The sequence below is a fragment of the Heptranchias perlo genome, chromosome 31, assembly GCF_035084215.1.
Source record: "Heptranchias perlo isolate sHepPer1 chromosome 31, sHepPer1.hap1, whole genome shotgun sequence".
NCBI classification, from domain to species: Eukaryota; Metazoa; Chordata; class Chondrichthyes; order Hexanchiformes; family Hexanchidae; genus Heptranchias; species Heptranchias perlo.
Genome location: NC_090355.1, coordinates 36969819 through 36992826, shown reverse-complemented (window position 1 = coordinate 36992826; position 23008 = coordinate 36969819). Strand labels below are relative to the sequence as shown.

General features: G+C 48.7%; 2 protein-coding genes across 2 annotated transcripts in view; one reads left to right on the top strand and one right to left on the bottom strand.

The window, feature by feature from the left end:
- LOC137300749 (ADAMTS-like protein 2) overlaps positions 1 to 4131 on the top strand; it is a 115782-nt gene extending 111651 nt beyond the window's left edge. Inside the window, 1 exon segment of the mRNA XM_067970022.1 lies at positions 1792 to 4131. Within this exon segment, the coding sequence (XP_067826123.1) occupies positions 1792 to 1910 (119 nt within the window). The 3' untranslated portion in view covers positions 1911 to 4131.
- Positions 4132 to 5961: 1830 nt separating this feature from the next.
- LOC137300446 (protein FAM163B-like) overlaps positions 5962 to 23008 on the bottom strand; it is a 29497-nt gene continuing 12450 nt past the window's right edge. The window contains exons 2-3 of the mRNA XM_067969510.1: positions 8759 to 8874; positions 5962 to 6912 (exon numbers count right to left, since the gene is read on the bottom strand). Of these exons, the coding sequence (XP_067825611.1) occupies positions 6547 to 6912; positions 8759 to 8851 (459 nt within the window). The 5' untranslated portion in view covers positions 8852 to 8874 and the 3' untranslated portion in view covers positions 5962 to 6546. The remainder of the gene's footprint in view (positions 6913 to 8758; positions 8875 to 23008) is intronic.

The following is a 23008-nucleotide window of genomic DNA, read 5'->3' as shown; positions in this document are numbered from 1 at the left end:
TTCTCAAGGGCAATTAGGAATGGGCAATAAAAGCTGGCATCGCCAGCGACGCCCACATCCCATGAACGAATAAAATAAAACCCTACATCTAGCTGTACTGTCCCCCTACATTCAGCTAGGAACTGTTATCCATCTATCATAGAATCATAGAAAATTTACGGCACAGAAGGAGGCTATTCGGCCCATTGTGTCCGTGCTGGCTGAGAAACGAGCCACCCAGCCTAATCCCACTTTCCCGCATTTGGTTCGTAGCCCTGCAGGTCACGGCTCCTCAGATGCACATCCGGGTATTTTTTAAATGAGTTGAGGGTTTCTGCCTCTACCACCCTCTCAGGCAGTGAGTTCCAGACCCCACCACCCTCTGGGTGAATTTTATTTTCCTAATTTCTGCTCTAATCCTTCTACCAATCACTTTAAATCTATGGCCCCTGGTTATTGACCCCTCCACTAAGGGAAATAGGTCCTCCCTAGCCACTCTATCTAGGCCCCTCATAATTTTGTACACCTCAATCAAATCACCCCTCAACCTCCTCTGTTCGAAGGACAACAACCCCAGCCTGTCCAATCTGTCATCATAGCTGAAATTCTCCAGTCCTGGCAACATCCTCGTAAATCTCCTCTGCACCCTCTCTAGTGCAATCACATCCTTCCTGTAATCTGGTGACCAGAACTGTGCGCAGTACTCAAGCTGTGGCCTAATTAGTGTTTTATACAGTTCCAGCATAAGATCGCTGCTTTTATATTCTATGCCTCGACTAATAAAGGAAAGCATTATGCCTTCTTAACCACCTTATCTACCTGTCCTGCTACTTTCAGGGATCTGTGGGCATGCACTCCAAGGTCCCTCACTTCCTCTACACCTCTCAGTATCCTCCCATTTATTGTGTATTCCCTTGCCTTGTTTGCTCTCCCCAAATGCATTATCAGTCTCATTGCTCTCTGTTTCCCGGTTTTAGTCGTGCGGTCATGGGAGGTGTTTGGTGGATGCTGAGCACTACCCTTATCAGCAGGAGGGTCACTGAGCAGGGCTGTCACACATTCTTTGGTCTCAGTGGAGCAGGTCATCATGGAAGCACTTATTGGTGCACATGCTGTCTCTAATTGGTGAGGTGACTTCATTCCTGCAACCTTCAACAGTCTACAGTTTCACCGTATGCTGAAACAGTACATACATTTTTTTCATTTGTTCTCGGGATGTTGGCAATACTGGCACGGCCACATTTATTGCGTACCCCTAGTTGCCCTGAGAAGCTGATGGTGTTGGGCCTTCTCCTTGAACTGCTGCAGTCCTTGTGGTGATAATGCTCCCACAATGGTGTAATGTAAAAAATTCCAGGATATTGACCCAGCAACGATGAAGGCATGGCGATATATGCCCAAGTCAGGATGGTGTTGTATTTGATGGGGAACTTGGAGGTGATGGTGTTCCTACAACATTGCTGCTCTTGTCCTGCTCGGCGGTAACGGTCGCAGGAGAGGGAGGTGCTGTCAAAGTAACCTTGGTGAGTTGCTGCATGGTATACATCACAGAAGTATTGCATGGAGCATCTCCAAAGATCTACTTACTGTTTCTTCTCTGTTCAGTATGTATATTGTGAGTCTGTCAGCATCTTGCCGTCTGTCCCAGTTAGTGCATCCTTATACTTACAATATGGCTCTTCAGGGTGGTGACCAAAAACATTAGATTTTGACCCAATGCCACATGGATTGTTAAGCTGTGTGTTTTTTACTGCACGTAAGGGGAGTTGACAGCTTCATGAGAAACTGACCATCACTATTATTGTTTCACAGATGACAGTTGTCAAGATCAACTTGGGACTAACTGTGTTCTGGCAATAAAAGTCAATCTGTGCTCCCACTGGTATTACAGCAAAGCCTGCTGCTGGTCCTGTAGAACTGCTAATTCATAGTACAGACTGGCAGAATCACTGTACCCCCGCAACATGTGAATGAAAGAATGATGTGTGTCTGGTGGAATTCAGGACCCATTGTCTGCTTATTGCCGATCCCATCGAGCTGCACCAACAACAGCCTGTGCTGTGAAGCTGTCAGGTTCCCCGGCTACTCGGAAGCAGTTAGCCCAGTGCATGTTATCATGTATAGCACTCTGCCCAGAAATATATGGCAGAGCCAATGTACCCCTTTGCAGATATTCTGTTATAAAGTATTTTAGTGCCAAGCCATTCCAACAGTGCTACTGAACACAGGGCACATGGTTGTGTGATCCATCATTATCAACTGTGCAAGATCTCATGCAAGGCTGTTGCTACAATGAAGATTCCCTATTAATTTAATGTGATTCTGTATTACATGCTAAATGTTATATTAGGTAATGTTCCAATCTTGATGTGTTCATACAATATTTGTACCTTTTAATACACTGATCACAAATACTTTTTCACTTGTAATACTGGAGAACCAGGGAGCTTGGCTCCCAACATAATGATTGAGATATCAAGTATCAAAGCTGCCTGTCATTCCAGTACTCTCCCCCCTCAGTCCATTGCCCCTGCCTCAGTCAGTCCAGTCCCTCTGCTTTGGTCAGTCCCTATGCTACCTGTCACATCAGCCTCCCTGTCCAATTCAGTCTCTGGGCTACCTGTTAGTGCCCTGTCTAGGTCTCTGTCACTTCCTGGGCTCCTTGTTGGGTCGACTTGTTGCCTCGTTGGTGAGTTTCCGCCTCAATGCAGCACATTACTGTGGTTGTACATTGTGTGCCATGGCTACACTTCAGTGTTCATGCCGCTCACAATATTCTCAGCTCTGATAGTCCAGGACTTTCCGTCAAAAGAAATGGCAGGGAGCACCTTGGGTAGAAAATCTGTTAGTCCCGCGCCCTGTTATAGGATCATTAGTGATCACAATTGGTTCCTCCTACTTTCCATGGTTGAAGTGCCCTAAAGATTAGAACCATCTCTGTTCAGGTTAAATAGAACAGGTTCAGCACCCAGTATAACAGCCAGTAATTCTCCATATAGGTTAAATAGGGCATTTCAGGGCGTAGTTTAACAATCGGAGATTGTGACAGTAAGGATCTTCATCATCCAGTTTGAAAAAAACAAACTGAGCTTTGACCTTGAAATTTGAGAATCTAAATCATGCTTTAGTAATCTGGACTGTTCCAAGTTTCAATTTCTGCAGTAAGTTGTGCTAAGGTAAAGAAAGGAAATCGACAAACTAGGCAGCAGCCTCACTCCCTACCAGACTATAACCCGGGCCCCTCCCACCCACTAACAACCGAGTCACTCCCTACCAGACTATAACCCGGGCCCCTCCCACCCACTAACAACCGAGTCACTCCCTACCAGACTATAACCCGGGCCCCTCCCACCCACTAACAACCGAGTCACTCCCTACCAGACTATAACCCGGGCCCCTCCCACCCACTAACAACCGAGTCACTCCCTACCTGACTATAACCAGGGCCCCTCCCACCCACTAACAACCGAGTCACTCCCTACCTGACTATAACCAGGGCCCCTCCCACCCACTAACAACCGAGTCACTCCCTACCTGAAATGTACGGTGTTTTTGTTAGTTGTTGAAGCAACATTTGACTTTGCAGCACTGAACATACCAGCCTCTCAATTATGTGGTAAAGCCCATTGAAGATAAATGTACAGCGATGCCCCCTTCTCCCTGTGTGATTATGGGTATATTTATAAAGTACCCAAAAGCTCCTTGGTCTGTCGTCTGAAAGTTTTAGGTTGTGTCAAATAATTCCAGTGATGGCAGCTTTCTCTGTTGGTAATGTTAAAAGTCAGAAGCATTTTTATTAAGAAAATAATGTTCCTGGTTCAGTTATAAATCCTGTACAGCTGTGTCAGAAACCCAGGCTGACTGCTGCAAACATGCTTTAATATAATGTAATATTTAATAACCTGCAATCTTTAATTTTATAATTCTATTATTGTTAATAGATTGGTTTCCTTTTTCCCAGATGCATTTTATGGATTCAGATATATTAAGTAAAAGTCTTACATTTTAACCCAGTCCAAAGTATTTATCCTGGCTTCTTGGAGTTGGGGAAATTGGGAAAAAGAAAATTGGAACAATCTATGTACAGTTTGTATATATTTTACAACCAATACTTTATGAAAAATGATAATAAACAGGCCTGATGTCCATTAAGCAGAGTTTTTACAGTTCATTTTATACAATACATTTCAAACATAGGGTTTTTGAGTGTCAGTAATGTTTGTAACTGTCTCATGATATCCAGAGGTTTAGGGAAGGAATTCCAGAATTTAGGGCCTCGATGGCTGTAGGCATGGCCTCCAATGGTGGGGTGAAGGAAGTGGGGAATGCACCTAATTAGAGGAATGCAGAGTTCTTGGAGGGTTGTAGGGCTGGAGGAAGTTAGAGGCAGGAATGGACTTAAACACAAGGATGAGAATTTTAGAATCGAGGGTCGCCGGACTGGGAGCCAATGTAGGTCAGCGAGCGCAGGGGGTGATGGGAGAACTGGACTTGGTGCGAGTTAGGATACGGGCAGCAGAGATTTGGATGAGCTCAAGTTTATGGAGGGTGGAAAATGGGAGGCCGGCCAGGAGAGCATTGGAATAGTCGAGTCTGGAGGTAACAAAAGCACGGATGAGGGTTTCAGCAGCAGATGAGCTGAGGCGGGGCAGAGATGGGTGATGTTAGAGGTGGAAGTCGGTGATGTTTGTGATGGAGAGGATTATGGGGCTGGAAGCTCAGGTTCGAATAGGATGGCCAGGTTTCGAAAGGTCTGGTTCAGGGTGAGACAGTGGCCGGGGAGGGGAATGGAATTGGTGGCAGGGACCGAAGGTAACGGCTTCGGTCTTCCCAATATTTAATTGGAGGAAATTTCGGCTCATCCAGTACTGGATGTCGGACAAGCATTGTGACAAATCAGAGACAGTGGAGGGGTCAAGCGAGGTGGTGGTGAGGTAGAGCTGGGGTCGACACCGTACATGTGGAACCTGATGTGTTTTCGGATGATGTCGCCGAGGGGCAGCATATAGATGAGAAATAGGAGGGGGCCAAGGATAGATCCTTGGGGGACTCCAGAGGTAACGGTGCGGGAGTGGGAAGAGAAGCCATTGCAGGTGATTCTCTGGCTACGACTGGATGGATAGGAGTGGAATGGAAGAGAGGCATTGGAGGAGGACGGTGTGGTCAACCGTATCAAAGGCTGCAGACAGGTGGAGAAGGATGAGGAGAGAGTGCACTATGGTCACAGTCACAGAGGATGTCATTTGTGACTTTGAGTAGGGCTGTTTCAGTGCTATGGCAGGGTGGAAACCTGTTTGGAAAGATTCAAGCATGGAGTTGTGGGAAAGATGGGCACGGAATTGGGAGGCGACAACGTCTTCAGGATTTTGGAGAGGAAGGGGAGGTTGGAGGTAGTTTGGAAGGTATGGGATCACAGGTGGATTGTTTGAGAAGTGGAGTGATGACGGCTGATTTGAAAGGGAGGGGGACAGTTCCAGAGGAGTGGGAATCATTTACAATATCAGCTAGTATTGGGGCCAGGAAGGGGAGTTGGGTGGTCAGCAAGTTTAGTGGGAATAGGGTCGAGAGAGCAGGAGGTGGGGTCTCATCGACAAGATGAGCTCAGAGAGGACATGAGATAGGAGAAACTAGAGAAAGATGCGAGTTTAGGGCTAGAACAGGAGGAAGGTTTGTCTTGGTGGGCTGGAGAAGGGAAGGAAGTGACAGAGGCAGCCAAACGGATGGTCTCAATCTTAGGGGCAAAGAAGTCCATGAGCTCCTCGCACTTGTTTGGAGGAACTCTTGATTGGCAAGCAGTTCCAGATTTACACCTAACTAAGTAAAAATCAGTTTAAATTTGTACTAGCTAGTCAATGATTTTTTTATTTTGGGCATTCCCCTCCTACTGTTTCTGCCCCTTTCCCAGTTTCCCCCACGGATTTTCCTCTGAATTTCACAGATAAGATAAAAGAACGAAAATATTCTTATAAATCCAAGGCTAATGAAGATGATAAGTCAGAGGCCCTTGGTGCTGAACTGTGATTTATTTTTGATTCACAAAGTTCTCTGGTTTATTTGCATGATTTGAACAATAGTGACCAATCCGAGAAAAGTCTCAAACAATGTAGAGTTAATCAGCGACCTAGGCACTGCCCCAGAGTGCACGATCGGCCAGCCATTAACTCCTGTCACACCATTAGATCACACAGAAAATAACACACATTGACATTAGCCATCTCCATACTTAATAAAAATTCACTTCACAATTCATCCGGCCACTTTAAAACATGTGCTTCAAAACTTCCACTTAATCAAACAGATCTCTCGTCTATTAAAAGATTAAATGAGTATATAAACACATTAATAAGTTTTTTTTTGTGTAAATGACATTTCTTTATATTCAGGCCACTGGTTTTACAGAGACTGAATAAATTCAGTTTTTATTACTTGGGATTGCAAGATTTTTATTGGTGCTTTGGGGATCGAATTCAATGATTCCATCCATTTTTCCATGAAATATGTGAACTAGTGATCTTATTTATATTATATTAAAACTCCTGTTGTACAAACCCTTGAGTAACAACTTCTTCACACATCAGTGCTGATACTCCGACTTCTGCTGAAAGCGTCTCTTGTCAGCTTGGCCCTGCCCATGGGCAGGTTCTGGGGATTTGTCAGCATTTCTAAATCCTCCTCACTCACAGTTTTATAGCTCACTCTCTCACCCCCATTCCTAATCTCTTCAATCTGATGGACATAGAAGAGTGGCTTGCAGTGAGAGCAGTTGGGGCAGAGAGCTCTGGAATGGGAGCGATCCTGAGGATAGGATACAGAACTGAAGTTAAGTCCATTTCCGGCACTGTGATTGTAGTAAGCAGCCGGCAGACGTGAGTGCACAGCAAAATCTGGCTCCTCCTCGTCTCCATCCCACTCCTCTCTCTTACAGCAATAATACTGGAAAGAAAAGAAAGAAAGAACTTATAGAATTTATACGGCCTCAGGACACCCCAAAATGCTTTACAGCCAATTAAGTACTTTTGAAGTATAGTCATTGTCATAATAGAGGAAATGGGGCAGCCAATTTATGCACAGCAAGGTCCCGCGGAAAGGAACACAGCACGGCTTTCAACATGAAGCCAGCAATACACACTACACGCAGGTCTACAGCAACAAATGCATCCCGGTGCTGGGCTGTGCTTTCGAATTCAAATACCCGGTGCAGTCACAAATATATGAAAAAGACCAGCTGGTCCTTTAAGCTTGTCCCATCCAGTGACGTCGCAACTAAGCATCATGACCCTCAATGAGTTGGCACCCACTGGGACATGTCTGCCCACTACTCTGTTTCCCCTCCGCCTTATGGGGAAATGCAATCAGAGGCAAGCATCCCAGGATATGTAGTTTACAAATAGTCTTAGCAGAATTATGTGAGAAATGGAATTAGGCAATGATTACAAGTAGTACAGCAACACTAGAGTTTCTTGGAAGTCACCATTGCTATTTCTTTTAATACAACAGGTTTCAGTCCCACAGTTGTGCTTCATTACCACAGATGCTGTCCCATGCCAGGAAGCATGGATTTTTGGACTCTAGGGGAATCAAGGAATATGAGGATCAGGTAGAAAAGTGGAGTTGAGGTCAAAGATCAGCCATGATCTGATTGAATGGCGGAGCAGGCTCGAGGGGCGGTATCACCGACTCCTGCTCCGATTTCTTATGTTCTTATGTTAGCACAGCTCCCATACCATGCAAATCTGAACCAGAAACACCTAAACCTGACAAACACAAGGAATTCAGGGTGGGATAGGAGTCTCTGCAAATGAATCATGGGGGAGATGGGGCCAGGTCAAAGCGGAAACCAGGTGGGGGGAGGGGGGGCAGTTAAAATGGAGCTGGCGATTTATCCACTCCTTTGCTCCCCTCGATCCAACCAATTGCAATTTTAAATAGCAGTCAGCAAGGATCTCCAGCTGAAATATGCAGATTGGTCTCCAATTATGTCATCGGGCCTGATCTGCTACTTTAACCCGAGGTCTGGGCGGGGGATCAGTGTGGCTTCCCCACTAGGTCAAACCTGCCGGGAACAGCAGCCAGGGCCAGAAGAGGCCCAGCAGAGCTCCTCTGGGTCCCACAAGGAAATCACCTGCACTGGGATTCCACCCCCATTATTGGGACCGTTCCCTCCAGTCCCTGGTGGCTGCCTCTGACCGGCACAATTTTAATGTTGGGCAGCTGCTTCCCGGCTGTTAAAGTGAGCTAAGCCTCCCTGCTGCCACTCCCAGGCAGCCTCGCCACTCCCAGACAGCCTCGCCACTCCCAGACAGCCTCGCCACTCCCAGACAGCCTCGCCACTCCCAGGCAGCCTCGCCACTCCCAGACAGCCTCGCCACTCCCAGGCAGCCTCGCCACTCCCAGACAGCCTCGCCACTCCCAGACAGCCTCGCCACTCCCAGACAGCCTCGCCACTCCCAGACAGCCTCGCCACTCCCAGACAGGTTTGACACTACCAGACGGCCTCGACGCTCCCAGACGGCCTCGACGCTCCCAGACGGGTTCGACGCTCGCTTTGCCCTGTTCCCACCCAGGAATTAAAATTGAGCCAAACATATTTCTAAAACACATATGCCATTAAACTTTATACACATTGCATATTTCTACACAACATAAAAACTTGTGGTTTAACCTCCAGCCCTGACCTTTGGCCTTTGGCCCAGCCTCCACATTGTGGCTGCTGTTTGAGGAGAGGGACGAGACTAAAATATTTGATTCATTTGTTTAAGATCGCTGTACTGACACTGACCTGCAGTCGGCAGTAACACACCACGATGATTATACACAGTAGAATAATTGTAGCCAAGATTCCACCTGTGATCACCACAGTCCCGGCTGTCATTCGATCAGCTCTCCATTAACAGCCTGAAAAAGAGAGGGTGGGAAATTCAAGGGGAGAAGTGAGGCACAGATACCCTTTGACACAAGACAGTCTTGGAGACAATTAAACTAATAACTCCCTGGTCTTCAAGTTGAGTAAGGAAAGCTTCTACACTTTATTTCTAGAGTCTGGAACCAGCAACCAGTCAGCTGCCACCGTCCGTTCCCAGCTATGGCCAATCAGTCCATTCCCAGCCGTCCTCAATCAGTCCATTCCCAGCCGTCCTCAATCAGTCCATTCCCAGCTATGGCCAATCAGTCCGTTCCCAGCTATGGCCAATCAGTCCATTCCCAGCTATGGCCAATCAGTCCGTTCCCAGCTATGGCCAATCAGTCCATTCCCAGCCGTCCTCAATCAGCCCATTCCCAGCTATGGCCAATCAGCCCATTCCCAGCTATGGCCAATCAGTCCGTTCCCAGCGATGGCCAATCAGTCCGTTCCCAGCTATGGCCAATCAGTCCATTCCCAGCCGTCCTCAATCAGCCCATTCCCAGCTATGGCCAATCAGCCCATTCCCAGCTATGGCCAATCAGCCCATTCCCAGCTATGGCCAATCAGCCCATTCCCAGCTATGGCCAATCAGCCCATTCCCAGCTATGGCCAATCAGTCCATTCCCAGCTATGGTCAATCATAGAACCATAGAAAAGATACAGCACAGAAGGGGGCCGTTCGGCCCATCGTGTCCACGCCAGCTCAAAGAACAACCAGGTGCCCATTCTAATCCCACCTTCCAGCACTCGGTCCATAATCCTGCAGCTTACAGCACTTTAGGTGCAGGTCCAGGTACTTTTTAAAAGAGTTGAGGGTCCTTGCCTCGACCACCAATTCGGGCAGCGAATTCCATACACCCACCACCCTCTGGGTAAAAAGGTTTTTCCTCATGTCCCCTCTAATCCTTCCGCCAATCAGCTTAAATATATGTCCTCTAGTTCTTGAACTCTCCGCTAGGGGAAACAGGTACTTCCTGTCTACTCTATCTGGGCCCCTCATAATTTTGTACACCTCAATCAAGTCTCCCCTCAGCCTCCTCTGCTCCAAGGAAAACAACACCAGCCTATCCAATCTCTCCTCGTAGCTGCAATTTTCAAGACCTGGCAACATTCTTGTAAATCTTCTCTGCACTCTCTCCAGAGCAATTACGTCCTTCCTGTAATGTGGTGACCAGAACTGCACACAATACTCCAGCTGTGGCCTTACCAGCGTTTTATACAGTTCCATCATTACATCCCTGCTTTTGTATTCTATACCTCCGCTAATAACGGAGAGCATTCCGTATGCCTTCTTCACAACCTTATCTACCTGTACTGCCACCTTCAGGGACCTGTGCACATGCACTCCAAGTTCTCTCACTTCCTCTACCCTTCTCAATATATTCCTGATTACTGCGTATTCCCTTTTACTGTTTGCCCTCCCTAAGTGCATTACCTCACACTTCTCCGGGTTGAACTCCATTTGGCACTTTTCTGCCCACTCCACCAACCCATTGATATCTTCTTGGAGTCTACAGCTATCCTCTTCACCATCAACTACACGGACAATTTTTGTGTCGTCTGCAAATTTGCCAATCATGCCCCCTACATTCAAGTCCAAATCATTAATATATACCACAAACAGCAAGGGACCCAACACTGAGCCCTGTGGCACACCACCGGAAACGGATTTCCATTCGCAAAGACATCCATCGACTTTTACCCTTTGTTTTCTGTTACTGAGCCAATTTTGGATCCAATTTGCCACATTTCCCTGTATCCCATGGGCTTTTACCTTTCTGACCAGTCTGCCATGTGGGACCTTGTCAAATGCCTTACTAAAATCCATGTAGACAACATCCACTGCACTACTCTCATCAATCCTCCTTGTCACTTCCTCAAAGAATTCAATCAGATTTGTAAGGCATGACCTTCCCTGAACAAATCCATGCTGACTATCCCTGATTAAACCATGCCTTTCCAAGTGACAGTTTATCCTATCTCTCAGTATTGATTCTAATAGTTTGCCCACCACCGAGGTAAGACTGACCGGCCTATAATTGTTTGGCCTTTCCCTCATACCCTTTTTAAACAATGGTACTACGTTTGCAGTCTTCCAGTCCTCCGGTACCTCCCCTGTATCCAGTGAGGATTGGAAAATGATCCTCAGAGCATCCGCTATTTCCTCCCTGGCTTCCTTCAAAAGCCTAGGAAACAATCCATCCGGCCCTGGTGACTTATCAACTTTCAAGGATTCCAGTCCCTCTAGTACTTCCTCTCTCGTTATGTTTACCTTATCCAATATTACACACCTCTCCTCTTTAACTACTACGTCCGGATCATCCCTTTCCTTTGTGAATATGGAGATAAAATATTCATTTAAAACCCTACCCACATCCTCTGCTTCTACACACAAGTTACCCTTATCATCCCTGATAGGTCCCACCTTTTCCTTAGCTATCCTCTTGTTCTTAATGTACTGATAAAACATCTTTGGGTTTTCTTTAATCTTACTAGCTAATATTTTTTCTATACTCCTCTAGGCTTTCTGTGACAGTTATAAGCTTTCTTTTTCTGCTTTATCTTGCCCCGTATACTTCTAGACAACCAGGGGGCTCTAAATTTGGCAGTGCCACCCTTTATCTTTGAGGGGACGTGTCTGCACTGTACCCGTAGAATTTCACTTTTTAGTGCCTCCCACTGGCTTGCCACTGATTTCTCCTCAAGTCGTTCTGTCCAGTCCACTTCTGCCAAATCACCTCTTAGTTCTGTAAAATTTGCCTTCCCCCAATTTAGAACGTTTACTCCTGATTTAATTCTGTCCTTTTCCATAATAATGCTAAAACTAACTGAATTGTGGTCACTATCCCCAATATGGTCACCCACTGTCACTTCACCCACTTGCCCATCTTCATTTCCCAGGACTAAATCTGGAATTGCATCCCCTCTTGTTGAGCTTGTCACGTACTGGCTAAAAAAGTTCTCCTGGACACCGATCAAGAATTTTGCGCCCTCTGTGCCCCTCACACTGTTTGAATCCCAGTTGATGTTCGGGTAGTTGAAGTCCCCTACTATTATTGCCCTCTTATTTTTGCACTCAGAAATTTGCCTACATATTTGTTCTTCTATCTCCCTTTCGCTATTCGGGGGTCTATAGTACACTCCTAGTAGTGTGACTGCCCCTTTTTTATTTCTTAGCTCAACCCATATGGCCTCGATTGATGATCCATTTAGCATATCATCCCTTCTCACAACTGGAATTGATTCTTTAACCAATAATGTTACCCACCCCCCCCCTCCTCTTTTATCACCCACTCTATCCTGCCTGAAAACTCTACATCCAGGGATATTGAGCTGCCAATTATCCCCCTCTTTAAGCCAGGTTTCCGTTATAGCAATGATATCATGCTGCCATGTGTCTATCTGTGCCCTTAGTTCATCTGCTTTGTTTGTAATACTCCTTGCATTGAAGTATATACCCTTTAACCCCGTCAAATTCCTGTGCTGAACACTATTTAACCTTTGCTTCTTTTGCCTTTCTGAGTCACTAACTACGTCACTAACTGCGTTTCTACTTCCCGTTTCCTGATCTGATTTTGTCCTATCTGTCCCTGCCCTTTGGTTCCCATCCCCCTGCCATACTAGTTTAAATCCTCCCCAACAGGACTAGCAAATGCCCCCCGCGAGGATATTGGTCCCAGTTCTGCTTGGGTGCAACCCGTCCAGCTTGTGCAGGTCCCGCCTTTCCCAGAATCATCCCAATGCCTCAAGAATTTAAACCCCTCCCTCCTACACCATCTCTCAAGCCACGTATTCATCTGGTCTATTCTCCTATTTCTGCTCTCGCTAGCACGTGGCACTGGGAGTAATCCTGAGATTACTACCTTCGAGGTCCTGCTTTTTAATTTATTTCCTAACTCCCTATATTCTGCTTGCAGGACCTCATCCTTTTTTTTTACCGATTTCGTTGGTACCGATATGGACCACGACTACTGGCTGTTCACCCTCCCCCTTCAGAATGTCCTGCAGCTGCTCCATGACATCCTTGACCCTAGCACCAGGGAGGCAACATATCATCCTGGAGTCACGTCTGCGGCCGCAGAAACGCCTATCTGTTCCCTTTACAATGGAATCCCCTATCACTATTGCTGTCCCATTCTTTTTCCTCCCCTCCTGTGCAGCAGAGCCACCTGTGGTGCCCCGGTCTTGGCTCTTGCTGCTTTCCCCTGATAAGCCATCTCCCCCAGCAATATCCAAAGTGGTATATCTGTTTGAAAGGGAGACGGCCCCAGGGGACTCCTGCTCTACCTGCCTAGTCCTTTTACTCTGCCTGGCGGTCACCCATTTCCTTTCTGCCTGCGTAATCTTTACCTGCGGTGTGACCACCTCACTGAACGTGCTATCCACAATAATCTCAGCATCGCGGATGCTCCACAGTGAATCCACCCGCAACTCCAGCTCCGAAATGCGGTTAGCCAGTAGCTGCAGCTGGACACACTTCCTGCACACATGGTCGCCAGGGACACCTGTAGTGTCCATGACTTCCCACATAGTGCAGGAGGAGCATATCGCGGGTGCGAGCTCTGCTGCCATGACTTGCCTTAGATTAAGCTCGTTAGTTACTCCCTTTAAGGAGTTTACTCCTTTAAATTACTCATAATTTAGAGAATGTTAATTACAATAGGGACCTTGATTCACTAAAAAACGCTACTTGCTATAACTAAATTAAGTTTAGTTTTTTTTTAAATGTAGTTTTATTCTATAAGTTACTGAGCCCACAGTCCTAAGAAAGAAGAAAACAGAAGAGAGACTCACCAGTTTTGTTTTGTTGTTGCTGTGACTGCTCTCGGTACGCTCTGCTCCGCTCCGCTCCGCTGTCTAAACAAATGCTCCTCACCCCTCACTGCACCGAAACCCCTCACCCACCAAATTCCCAATTATAGACTCTGGTGAAACCAGACTCTGTCGATTGCTGCTGCTCCGTGCTCCCTCACTCCATCATTCCATTCCCAGCCGTCCACAATCATTCCATTCCCAGCTATGGCCAATTTGCCAATTCTCAGCTACGAGGCCTCCCTTCTCACCGTTGACCGAATCATAGCTGGTGTGTGTTGCAATACTCGGGACCTTTACAAACTAGGGGTTGAAGACTACACAGTGGGACCCAAACACCATTCAGGTTTTATAAAATATACTTTTGTTTTTGGTAACTTTTTCTCAATATCACAGTTTGTATCTTACACAAATCCCCAGGTCATCACCGGCAGGTCATCACCGGCAGGTTTGGATGTGGCAGTTGGTTATCTGACAGTAATGGGGCAAGTTTTACAAACTAAATTAGGGTTATAGTACAGTCAGGTGACAGGAAAAGAGGCTTTTACCAACAATTAATGAGCATAATGCTCCTGTATTATAGAATCTTACAGCATGGAAGGAGGCCAATCAGCTCATCGTGCCTGTGCTCAGATTAGCTGTTCAGGTAGAACTCTCTCCGTGAATCACGTCTCCCTGTCCTTTCCCCATTTCTTTTTATGTTCTTTCTTTTCAAATACTTTTCCAATTCTCTTTTAATGTTGTTACAGTCTCTATGACAATAGACACCTTTCATGAAGCACTCCATGTTCTAATAACCCTCCATGTGGTTTCCCATTTTCCTTCTGTTTGTCTGATATTTCCCAGCCCTGTTACCGGTGTCTGTATTTTTGCATCATTTTGGTTTGTGTAGTGCTCACAATTCCTGCCTGGATATTGTTTGTGTAACAATGCATTTTAAGCTAGCTGAGATCACGGTGCAGTGTCAGTGAGTTCTCATCACCAGCTTCCTTGACCCAAACACATAACCCATTGATCACATGACAAGTAAAAGGCTGTTACACTGTATTTTGTAACTAGATTTCTTCAGAAATAGACGATAGCCATCATAAACATAACGAGGCCAGACTACAAACGCAAAACACAGCAAATTACCTGCCGCTGTCAGACAAGAAATGGGACAGGTTTCCCCACACTGGCTCCAGAAATACCTGTCACATCACCAAATGTTCACTAATCCCAAATATTCCTGTGTCTCAATCACAGGTTTGGAAAATAGAAACAGCACATCTGGAACCACAGGCTCTGCCGCCACCTGCTGGTGTTAGTGACATGCTGCATGGCGCTGTCATGGCAATTTCAGCCAATGACCAGTCTCTGCCTGTTTCCATGGCAATGGAAGGCTGCTCTGCATCCCAGTTACCATGGCTACGGTGATGCAGCAATCTTCTCACAAATCAAAGGCTCCAAACGCATGCACTCCCAAACAACATGACCCGTTGCAATTGTGATGCCTCCCACAGCCAAACAACCTGCTGACCCTTTAAGGAACTTCTTAACGTGCCTGGCGGAAACCGGGCGGGCGAACAGTTAAAATGGCCGCAGTGACTCACACCGATGGATCCCACTGCTTTCCCACGGTTTGCAAACTTTAACCTGCTCTTTTGAACAGGCGAGAGGGACACGTGCAGGAAGGCTGCGGGTCCTTTAAATATGTAGATGGAGCTCCAATGACATCATCAGCGCCTGACTGCAATTTTAACCCAGTTCCATTCCCTCCGATTCCCCGCAGGTTCCATTCCCTCCGATTCCCCGCAGGTTCCATTCACTCCGATTCCCCGCAGGTTCCATTCACTCCGATTCCGCACAGGTTCCATTCCCTCCGATTCCCCGCAGGTTCCATTCCCTCCGATTCCCCGCAGGTTCCATTCCCTCCGATTCCCCGCAGGTTCCATTCCCTCCGATTCCCCGCAGGTTCCATTCCCTCCGATTCCCCGCAGGTTCCATTCCCTCCGATTCCCCGCAGGTTCCATTCACTCCGATTCCCCACAGGTTCCATTCCCTCCGATTCCCCACAGGTTCCATTCCCTCCGATTCCCCGCAGGTTCCATTCCCTCCGATTCCCCGCAGGTTCCATTCCCTCCGATTCCCCGCAGGTTCCATTCCCTCCGACTCCCCGCAGGTTCCATTCCCTCCGATTCCCCGCAGGTTCCATTCCCTCCGATTCCCCGCAGGTTCCATTCCCTCCGACTCCCCGCAGGTTCCATTCACTCCGATTCCCCGCAGGTTCCATTCGCTCCGATTCCCCGCAGGTTCCATTCGCTCCGATTCCCCGCAGGTTCCATTCGCTCCGATTCCCCGCAGGTTCCATTCGCTCCGATTCCCCGCAGGTTCCATTCCCTCCGATTCCCCGCAGGTTCCATTCACTCCGATTCCCCGCAGGTTCCATTCCCTCCGATTCCCCGCAGGTTCCATTCCCTCCGATTCCCTGCAGGTTCCATTCCCTCCGATTCCCCGCAGGTTCCATTCACTCCGATTCCCCGCAGGTTCCATTCACTCCGATTCCCCGCAGGTTCCATTCCCTCCGATTCCCCTCAGGTTCCATTCACTCCGATTCCCCGCAGGTTCCATTCCCTCCGATTCCCCTCAGGTTCCATTCGCTCCGATTCCCCGCAGGTTCCATTCCCTCCGATTCCCCGCAGGTTCCATTCGCTCCGATTCCCCGCAGGTTCCATTCCCTCCGATTCCCCGCAGGTTCCATTCCCTCCGATTCCCCGCAGGTTCCATTCCCTCCGATTCCCCGCAGATTCCATTCACTCCGATTCCCCGCAGGTTCCATTCACTCCGATTCCCCGCAGGTTCCATTCACTCCGATTCCCCGCAGGTTCCATTCACTCCGATTCCCCGCAGGTTCCATTCCCTCCGACTCCCCGCAGGTTCCATTCCCTCCGATTCCCCGCAGGTTCCATTCCCTCCGATTCCCCGCAGGTTCCATTCCCTCCGATTCCCCGCAGGTTCCATTCCCTCTGATTCCCCTCAGGTTCCATTCACTCCGATTCCCCGCAGGTTCCATTCCCTCCGACTCCCCGCAGGTTCCATTCCCTCCGATTCCCCGCAGGTTCCATTCACTCCGATTCCCCGCAGGTTCCATTCCCTCCGATTCCCCGCAGGTTCCATTCCCTCCGATTCCCCGCAGGTTCCATTCCCTCCGATTCCCCGCAGGTTCCATTCACTCCGATTCCCCGCAGGTTCCATTCCCTCCGATTCCCCGCAGGTTCCATTCGCTCCGATTCCCCGCAGGTTCCATTCCCTCCGATTCCCCGCAGGTTCCATTCCCTCCGATTCCCCGCAGGTTCCATTCACTCCGATTCCCCGCAGGTTCCATTCCCTCCGATTCCCCGCAGGTTCCATTCCCTCCGATTCCCCGCAGGTTCCATTCCCTCCGACTCCCCGCAGGTTCCATTCCCTCCGATTCCCCGCAGGTTCCATTCCCTCCGATTCCCCGCAGGTTCCATTCCCTCCGACTCCCCGCAGGTTCCATTCACTCCGATTCCCCGCAGGTTCCATTCGCTCCGATTCCCCGCAGGTTCCATTCGCTCCGATTCCCCGCAGGTTCCATTCGCTCCGATTCCCCGCAGGTTCCATTCGCTCCGATTCCCCGCAGGCTCCATTCCCTCCGATTCCCCGCAGGTTCCATTCACTCCGATTCCCCGCAGGTTCCATTCCCTCCGATTCCCCGCAGGTTCCATTCCCTCCGATTCCCCGCAGGTTCCATTCCCTCCGACTCCCCGCAGGTTCCATTCCCTCCGATTCCCCGCAGGTTCCATTCCCTCCGATTCCCCGCAGGTTCCATTCCCTCCGACTCCCCGCAGGTTCCATTCACTCCGATTCCCCGCAGGTTCCATTCGCTCCGATTCCCCGCAGGTTCCATTCGCTCCGATTCCCCGCAGGTTCCATTCGCTCCGATTCCCCGCAGGTTCCATTCGCTCCGATTCCCCGCAGGTTCCATTCCCTCCGATTCCCCGCAGGTTCCATTCACTCCGATTCCCCGCAGGTTCCATTCCCTCCGATTCCCCGCAGGTTCCATTCGCTCCGATTCCCCGCAGGTTCCATTCCCTCCGATTCCCCGCAGGTTCCATTCCCTCCGATTCCCCGCAGGTTCCATTCACTCCGATTCCCCGCAGGTTCCATTCCCTCCGATTCCCCGCAGGTTCCATTCCCTCCGACTCCCCGCAGGTTCCATTCACTCCGACTCCCCTCAGGTTCCATTCCCTCCGATTCCCCGCAGGTTCCATTCACTCCGATTCCCCGCAGGTTCCATTCGCTCCGATTCCCCGCAGGTTCCATTCCCTCCGATTCCCCGCAGGTTCCATTCGCTCCGATTCCCCGCAGGTTCCATTCACTCCGATTCCCCGCAGGTTCCATTCACTCCGACTCCCCTCAGGTTCCATTCCCTCCGATTCCCCGCAGGTTCCATTCACTCCGATTCCCCGCAGGTTCCATTCGCTCCGATTCCCCGCAGGTTCCATTCCCTCCGATTCCCCGCAGGTTCCATTCGCTCCGATTCCCCGCAGGTTCCATTCCCTCCGATTCCCCTCAGGTTCCATTCCCTCCGATTCCCCTCAGGTTCCATTCCCTCCGATTCCCCACAGGTTTGTGCCACTATTTCTGATTCAAGGCTGTGAGGTCCCAGAATTGACTGAAATTGTTTGTGAATTGTGCAGTGAACCCAAAGCTGGGCTGTTCTGTAATGAAGACAATGGGGTTTGTGGAGAATCCAGACCAGAGACCTGGTGTTCGAGGCTCCAATCACCCCGACTGCTCACACTGTCCAATCTCACTTCCACAACCATCTGCGTTCCCTCCAAGACACGGTTACAGAGAGGGTCACAATGTCCACAGCTTTTAATAATCTGCTCAATGAGAGACTTTAATCGATTTCTAAAAACTCGAGTGCTATCATATTTCAACAGTTTATGGATTTCACTAACTCATTATACAGAAATAAACAGAAAGCAAGATATTTTAAACAGTTTCTACTGTTATCTCCCATCAGATCACCATCAGATCTGTCTGAGAGACGTGTAACTAACAGACTGTTAACACCAATGTTCACACTCTCTCCCCAGTGACGCATTGTGAGTAATGGCGGGTGTATGACAACCAGCTCCATGGCAACCAAATCAAAACGGGTCAGAGCTCATCCTCAATTATCATGAAAATATACTTATAGATGCAGAACCCGTGTCACAGGCTGTTTAAAGCCTCAGTATCAGAACTAGGGGGAAACGGTTAGTTTAACTCATTAAAAACATTTCTTAACTCTTAATCCACTCCCTCTAAATTCTCCCACCCCAGTGACAGACCTGGACCCACCAGTACTGTACCCCAGTGTTATACAGTGACAGACCTGTCCCCACCAGGACTGTACCCCAGTGTTATACAGTGACAGACCTGTCCCCACCAGTACTGTACCCCAGTGTTATACAGTGACAGACCTGTCCCCACCAGGACTGTACCCCAGTGTTATACAGGGACAGACCTGTACCCCCCAGTACTGTACCCCAGTGTTATACAGCGACAGACCTGTCCCCACCAGTACTGTACCCCAGTGTTATAGTGACAGACCTGTACCCACCAGTACTGTACCCCAGTGTTATACAGTGACAGACCTGTACCCACCAGTACTGTACCCCAGTGTTATAGTGACAGACCTGTACCCACCAGTACTGTACCCGTTATACAGTGACAGACCTGTACCCACCAATACAGTACCCCAGTGTTATACAGGGACAGACCTGTACCCACCAGTACTGTACCCCAGTGTTATACAGTGACAGACCTGTACCCACCAGTACTGTACCCCAGTGTTATACAGTGACAGACCTGTACCCACCAGTACTGTACCCCAGTGTTATACAGTGATAGACCTGTACCCACCAGTACTGTACCCCAGTGTTATACAGTGACAGACCTGTACCCACCTGTACTGTACCCCAGTGTTATACAGTGACAGACCTGTACCCACCAGTACTGTACCCCAGTGTTATACAGTGATAGACCTGTACCCACCAGTACTGTACCCCAGTGTTATACAGTGACAGACCTGTACCCACCAGTACTGTACCCCAGTGTTATACAGTGATAGACCTGTCCCCACCAGTACTGTACCCCAGTGTTATACAGTGACAGACCTGTACCCACCAGTACTGTACCCCAGTGTTATACAGGGACAGACCTGTACCCACCAGTACTGTACCCCAGTGTTATACAGTGACAGACCTGTCCCCACCAGTACTGTACCCCAGTGTTATACAGTGATAGACCTGTGATATTATAAATACCCCCATTTGAGTACGGAATATATAGAACTCAGTCCGGGATAAACAGAATATAGTCCAGAATAAACGGCACCCAGTCTGGGTTGCAGGTCTCTCAGGCCAGCTCAGAGATCTCCTATCACCGTCGATAAGGATCAACTGTGGCTCCCGAGCGTATTACAGTGGGTCTGCCGCTGATCCTGTGTCTTTCCCCGAGCCTGGACTGGGTCTGTCCCTGAGTCTGTCCCAGATCTGAACTGGCTCTGCACCTGAGTCTTTCCCTGAGGCTGGACTGGTTCTGTCCCAGAGTCTGTCCCGGGTCTGGACTGGGTCTGTCCCTGAGTCTGGACTGGGACTGTCCTGGTTCTGTCACTGAGTCTGTCCCGGGTCTGGAGTGGGTCTGTCCCTGAGTCTGTCCTGGGTCTGAACTGGGTCAGTCCCTGAGTCTGTCCCGGGTCTGGGCTAAGTCTGTCCCAGGTCTGTCCCTGACTCTGTCCTGGGTCTGGACTGAGTCTGTCCCTGAGTCTGGACTGGATCTGTCCCGGGTCTGTCCCTGAGTCTGTTCCGGGTCTGACCTGGGTCTGTCCCTGAGTCTGTTCCGGGTCTGTCCTGGGTCTGCCCTTGCGTCTTTCCCTGCGTCTGTCCCAGGTCTGTCCCTGGGTCTGTCCCGGGTCTGTCCCTGTGTCCGTCCCAGGTCTGTCCCGGGTCTGTCACTGAGTCTGTCCCTGGGTCTGTCCCGGGTCTGTCCCGGGTCTGTCACTGAGTCTGTCCCAGGTCTGTCCCGGGTCTGTCACTGAGTCTGTCCCAGGTCTGTCCCTGGGTCTGTCCTGGGTCTGTCCCTGCGTCTGTCCCGGGTCTGTCACTGAGTCTGTCCCAGGTCTGTCCCTGGGTCTGTCCCGGGTCTGTCCCAGGTCTGTCCCGGGTCTGTCACTGAGTCTGTCCCGGGTCTGTCCCTGCGTCTGTCCCGGGTCTGTCCCTGCGTCTGTCCCAGGTTTGTCCTGGATCTGTACCTGAGTCTATCTTGGGTCTGAACTGGGTCTCCCCAGGCCATTTACTGAGTCAACTCCTGCACCAGCCTGGCAGGAAACTGCCACCGTCCCCCTTCTGAAGGGTCCCCCCAGCCCCTGCAAACTGCTGCACTCCACACACTCAGGTGGGACCAGTGGGGTTGGGAGTGTGCTCCAAGGAAATTGATTTCTCTCCGAAAGTGTTTGGAATCATGGAAAACACCATCCCAAAATATTGGTTAAAAATGCTGGAATAGCCTATCATATCCATACGTAGAATTACATCGAATGTACAGCACAGAAACAGGCCATTCGGCCCAACTGATCTATCCCAGTGTTTATGCTCCACACGAGCCTCCTCCCTCCCTACTTCATCTCACCCTATCACCATATCCTTCTATTCCTTTCTCCCTCATGTGTTTATCCAGCTTCCCCTTAAATCCATCTACACTATTCACCTCAACTACTCCTTGTGGGAGCGAGTTCCACATTCTCACCACTCTCTGGGCAAAGAAGTTTCTCCTGAATTCCCTATTGGATTTATTAGTGACTATCTTATATTTATGGCCCCCTAGTTCTGGACTCCCCGCAAGTGGAAACATTTTCTCTACGTCTCCCCAATCGAACCCTTTCATAATTTAAAAACCTCGATCAGGTCACCCCTCAGTCTTCTCTTTTCTAGAGAAAAGAGCCCCAGCCTGTTCAATCTTTCCTGATAGGTAGAACCTCTCAGTTCTGGTATCATCCTTGTAAATCTATTTTGTACCTTCTCGGGTGCCTCTACATCCTTTCTATAATATGGAGACCAGGACTGTGCCCAGTGCTCCAAGTGTGGTCCAGCCAAGGTTTTATACAAGTTCCAAGAACAGACTGAAGTCATTCACCGCAAACCAACGGCCCCAATTATAAATAGATAGAATTCGAGAAAGTGATTTCCAAAACATCAGTTAAAATCAATCCCAGTATATTCTGTAATCCCAGGTAATAAAAACAGAATGGGAAATTGAGGAGCAAATATGTAAGGAGATTACAGACAGCTGCAAGAAAAATAGGGCGGTAATAGTAGGGGACTTTAACTTTCCCAACATTGACTGGGACAGCCATAGCATTAGGGGCTTGGATGGAGAGAAATTTGTTGAGTGTATTCAGGAGGAATTTCTCATTCAGTATGTGGATGGCCCGACTAGAGAGGGGGCAAAACTTGACCTCCTCTTGGGAAATAAGGAAGGGCAGGTGACAGAAGTGTTAGTGAGGGATCACTTTGGGACCAGTGATCATAATTCCATTAGTTTTAAGATAGCTATGGAGAATGATAGGTCTGGCCCAAAAGTTAAAATTCTAAATTGGGGAAAGGCCAATTTTGATGGTATTAGACAGGAACTTTCAGAAGTTGATTGGGAGAGTCTGTTGGCAGGCAAAGGGACGTCTGGTAAGTGGGAGGCCTTCAAAAGTGTGTTAACCAGGGTTCAGGGTAAGCACATTCCTTATAAAGTGAAGGGCAAGGCTGGTAGAAGTAGGGAACCTTGGATGACTCGGGAGATTGAGGCCCTAGTCAGAAAGAAGAAGGAGGCATATGACATGCATAGACAGCTGGGATCAAGTGGATCCCTTGAAGAGTATAGAGATTGCCGGAGTAGAGTTAAGAGAGAAATCAGGAGGGCAAAAAGGGGACATGAGATTGCTTTGGCAGATAAGGCAAAGGAGAATCCAAAGAGCTTCTACAAATACATAAAGGGCAAAAGAGTAACTAGGGAGAGAGTAGGGCCTCTTAAGGATCAACAAGGTCATCTATGTGCGGAACCACAAGAGATGGGTGAGATCCTGAATGAATATTTCACATCGGTATTTACGGTTGAGAAAGGCATGGATGTTAGGGAACTTGGGGAAATAAATAGTGATGTCTTGAGGACTGTACATATTACAGAGAGGGAGGTGCTGGAAGTCTTAACACGCATCAAGGTAGATAAATCTCCGGGACCTGATGAAATGTATCCCAGGACGTTATGGGA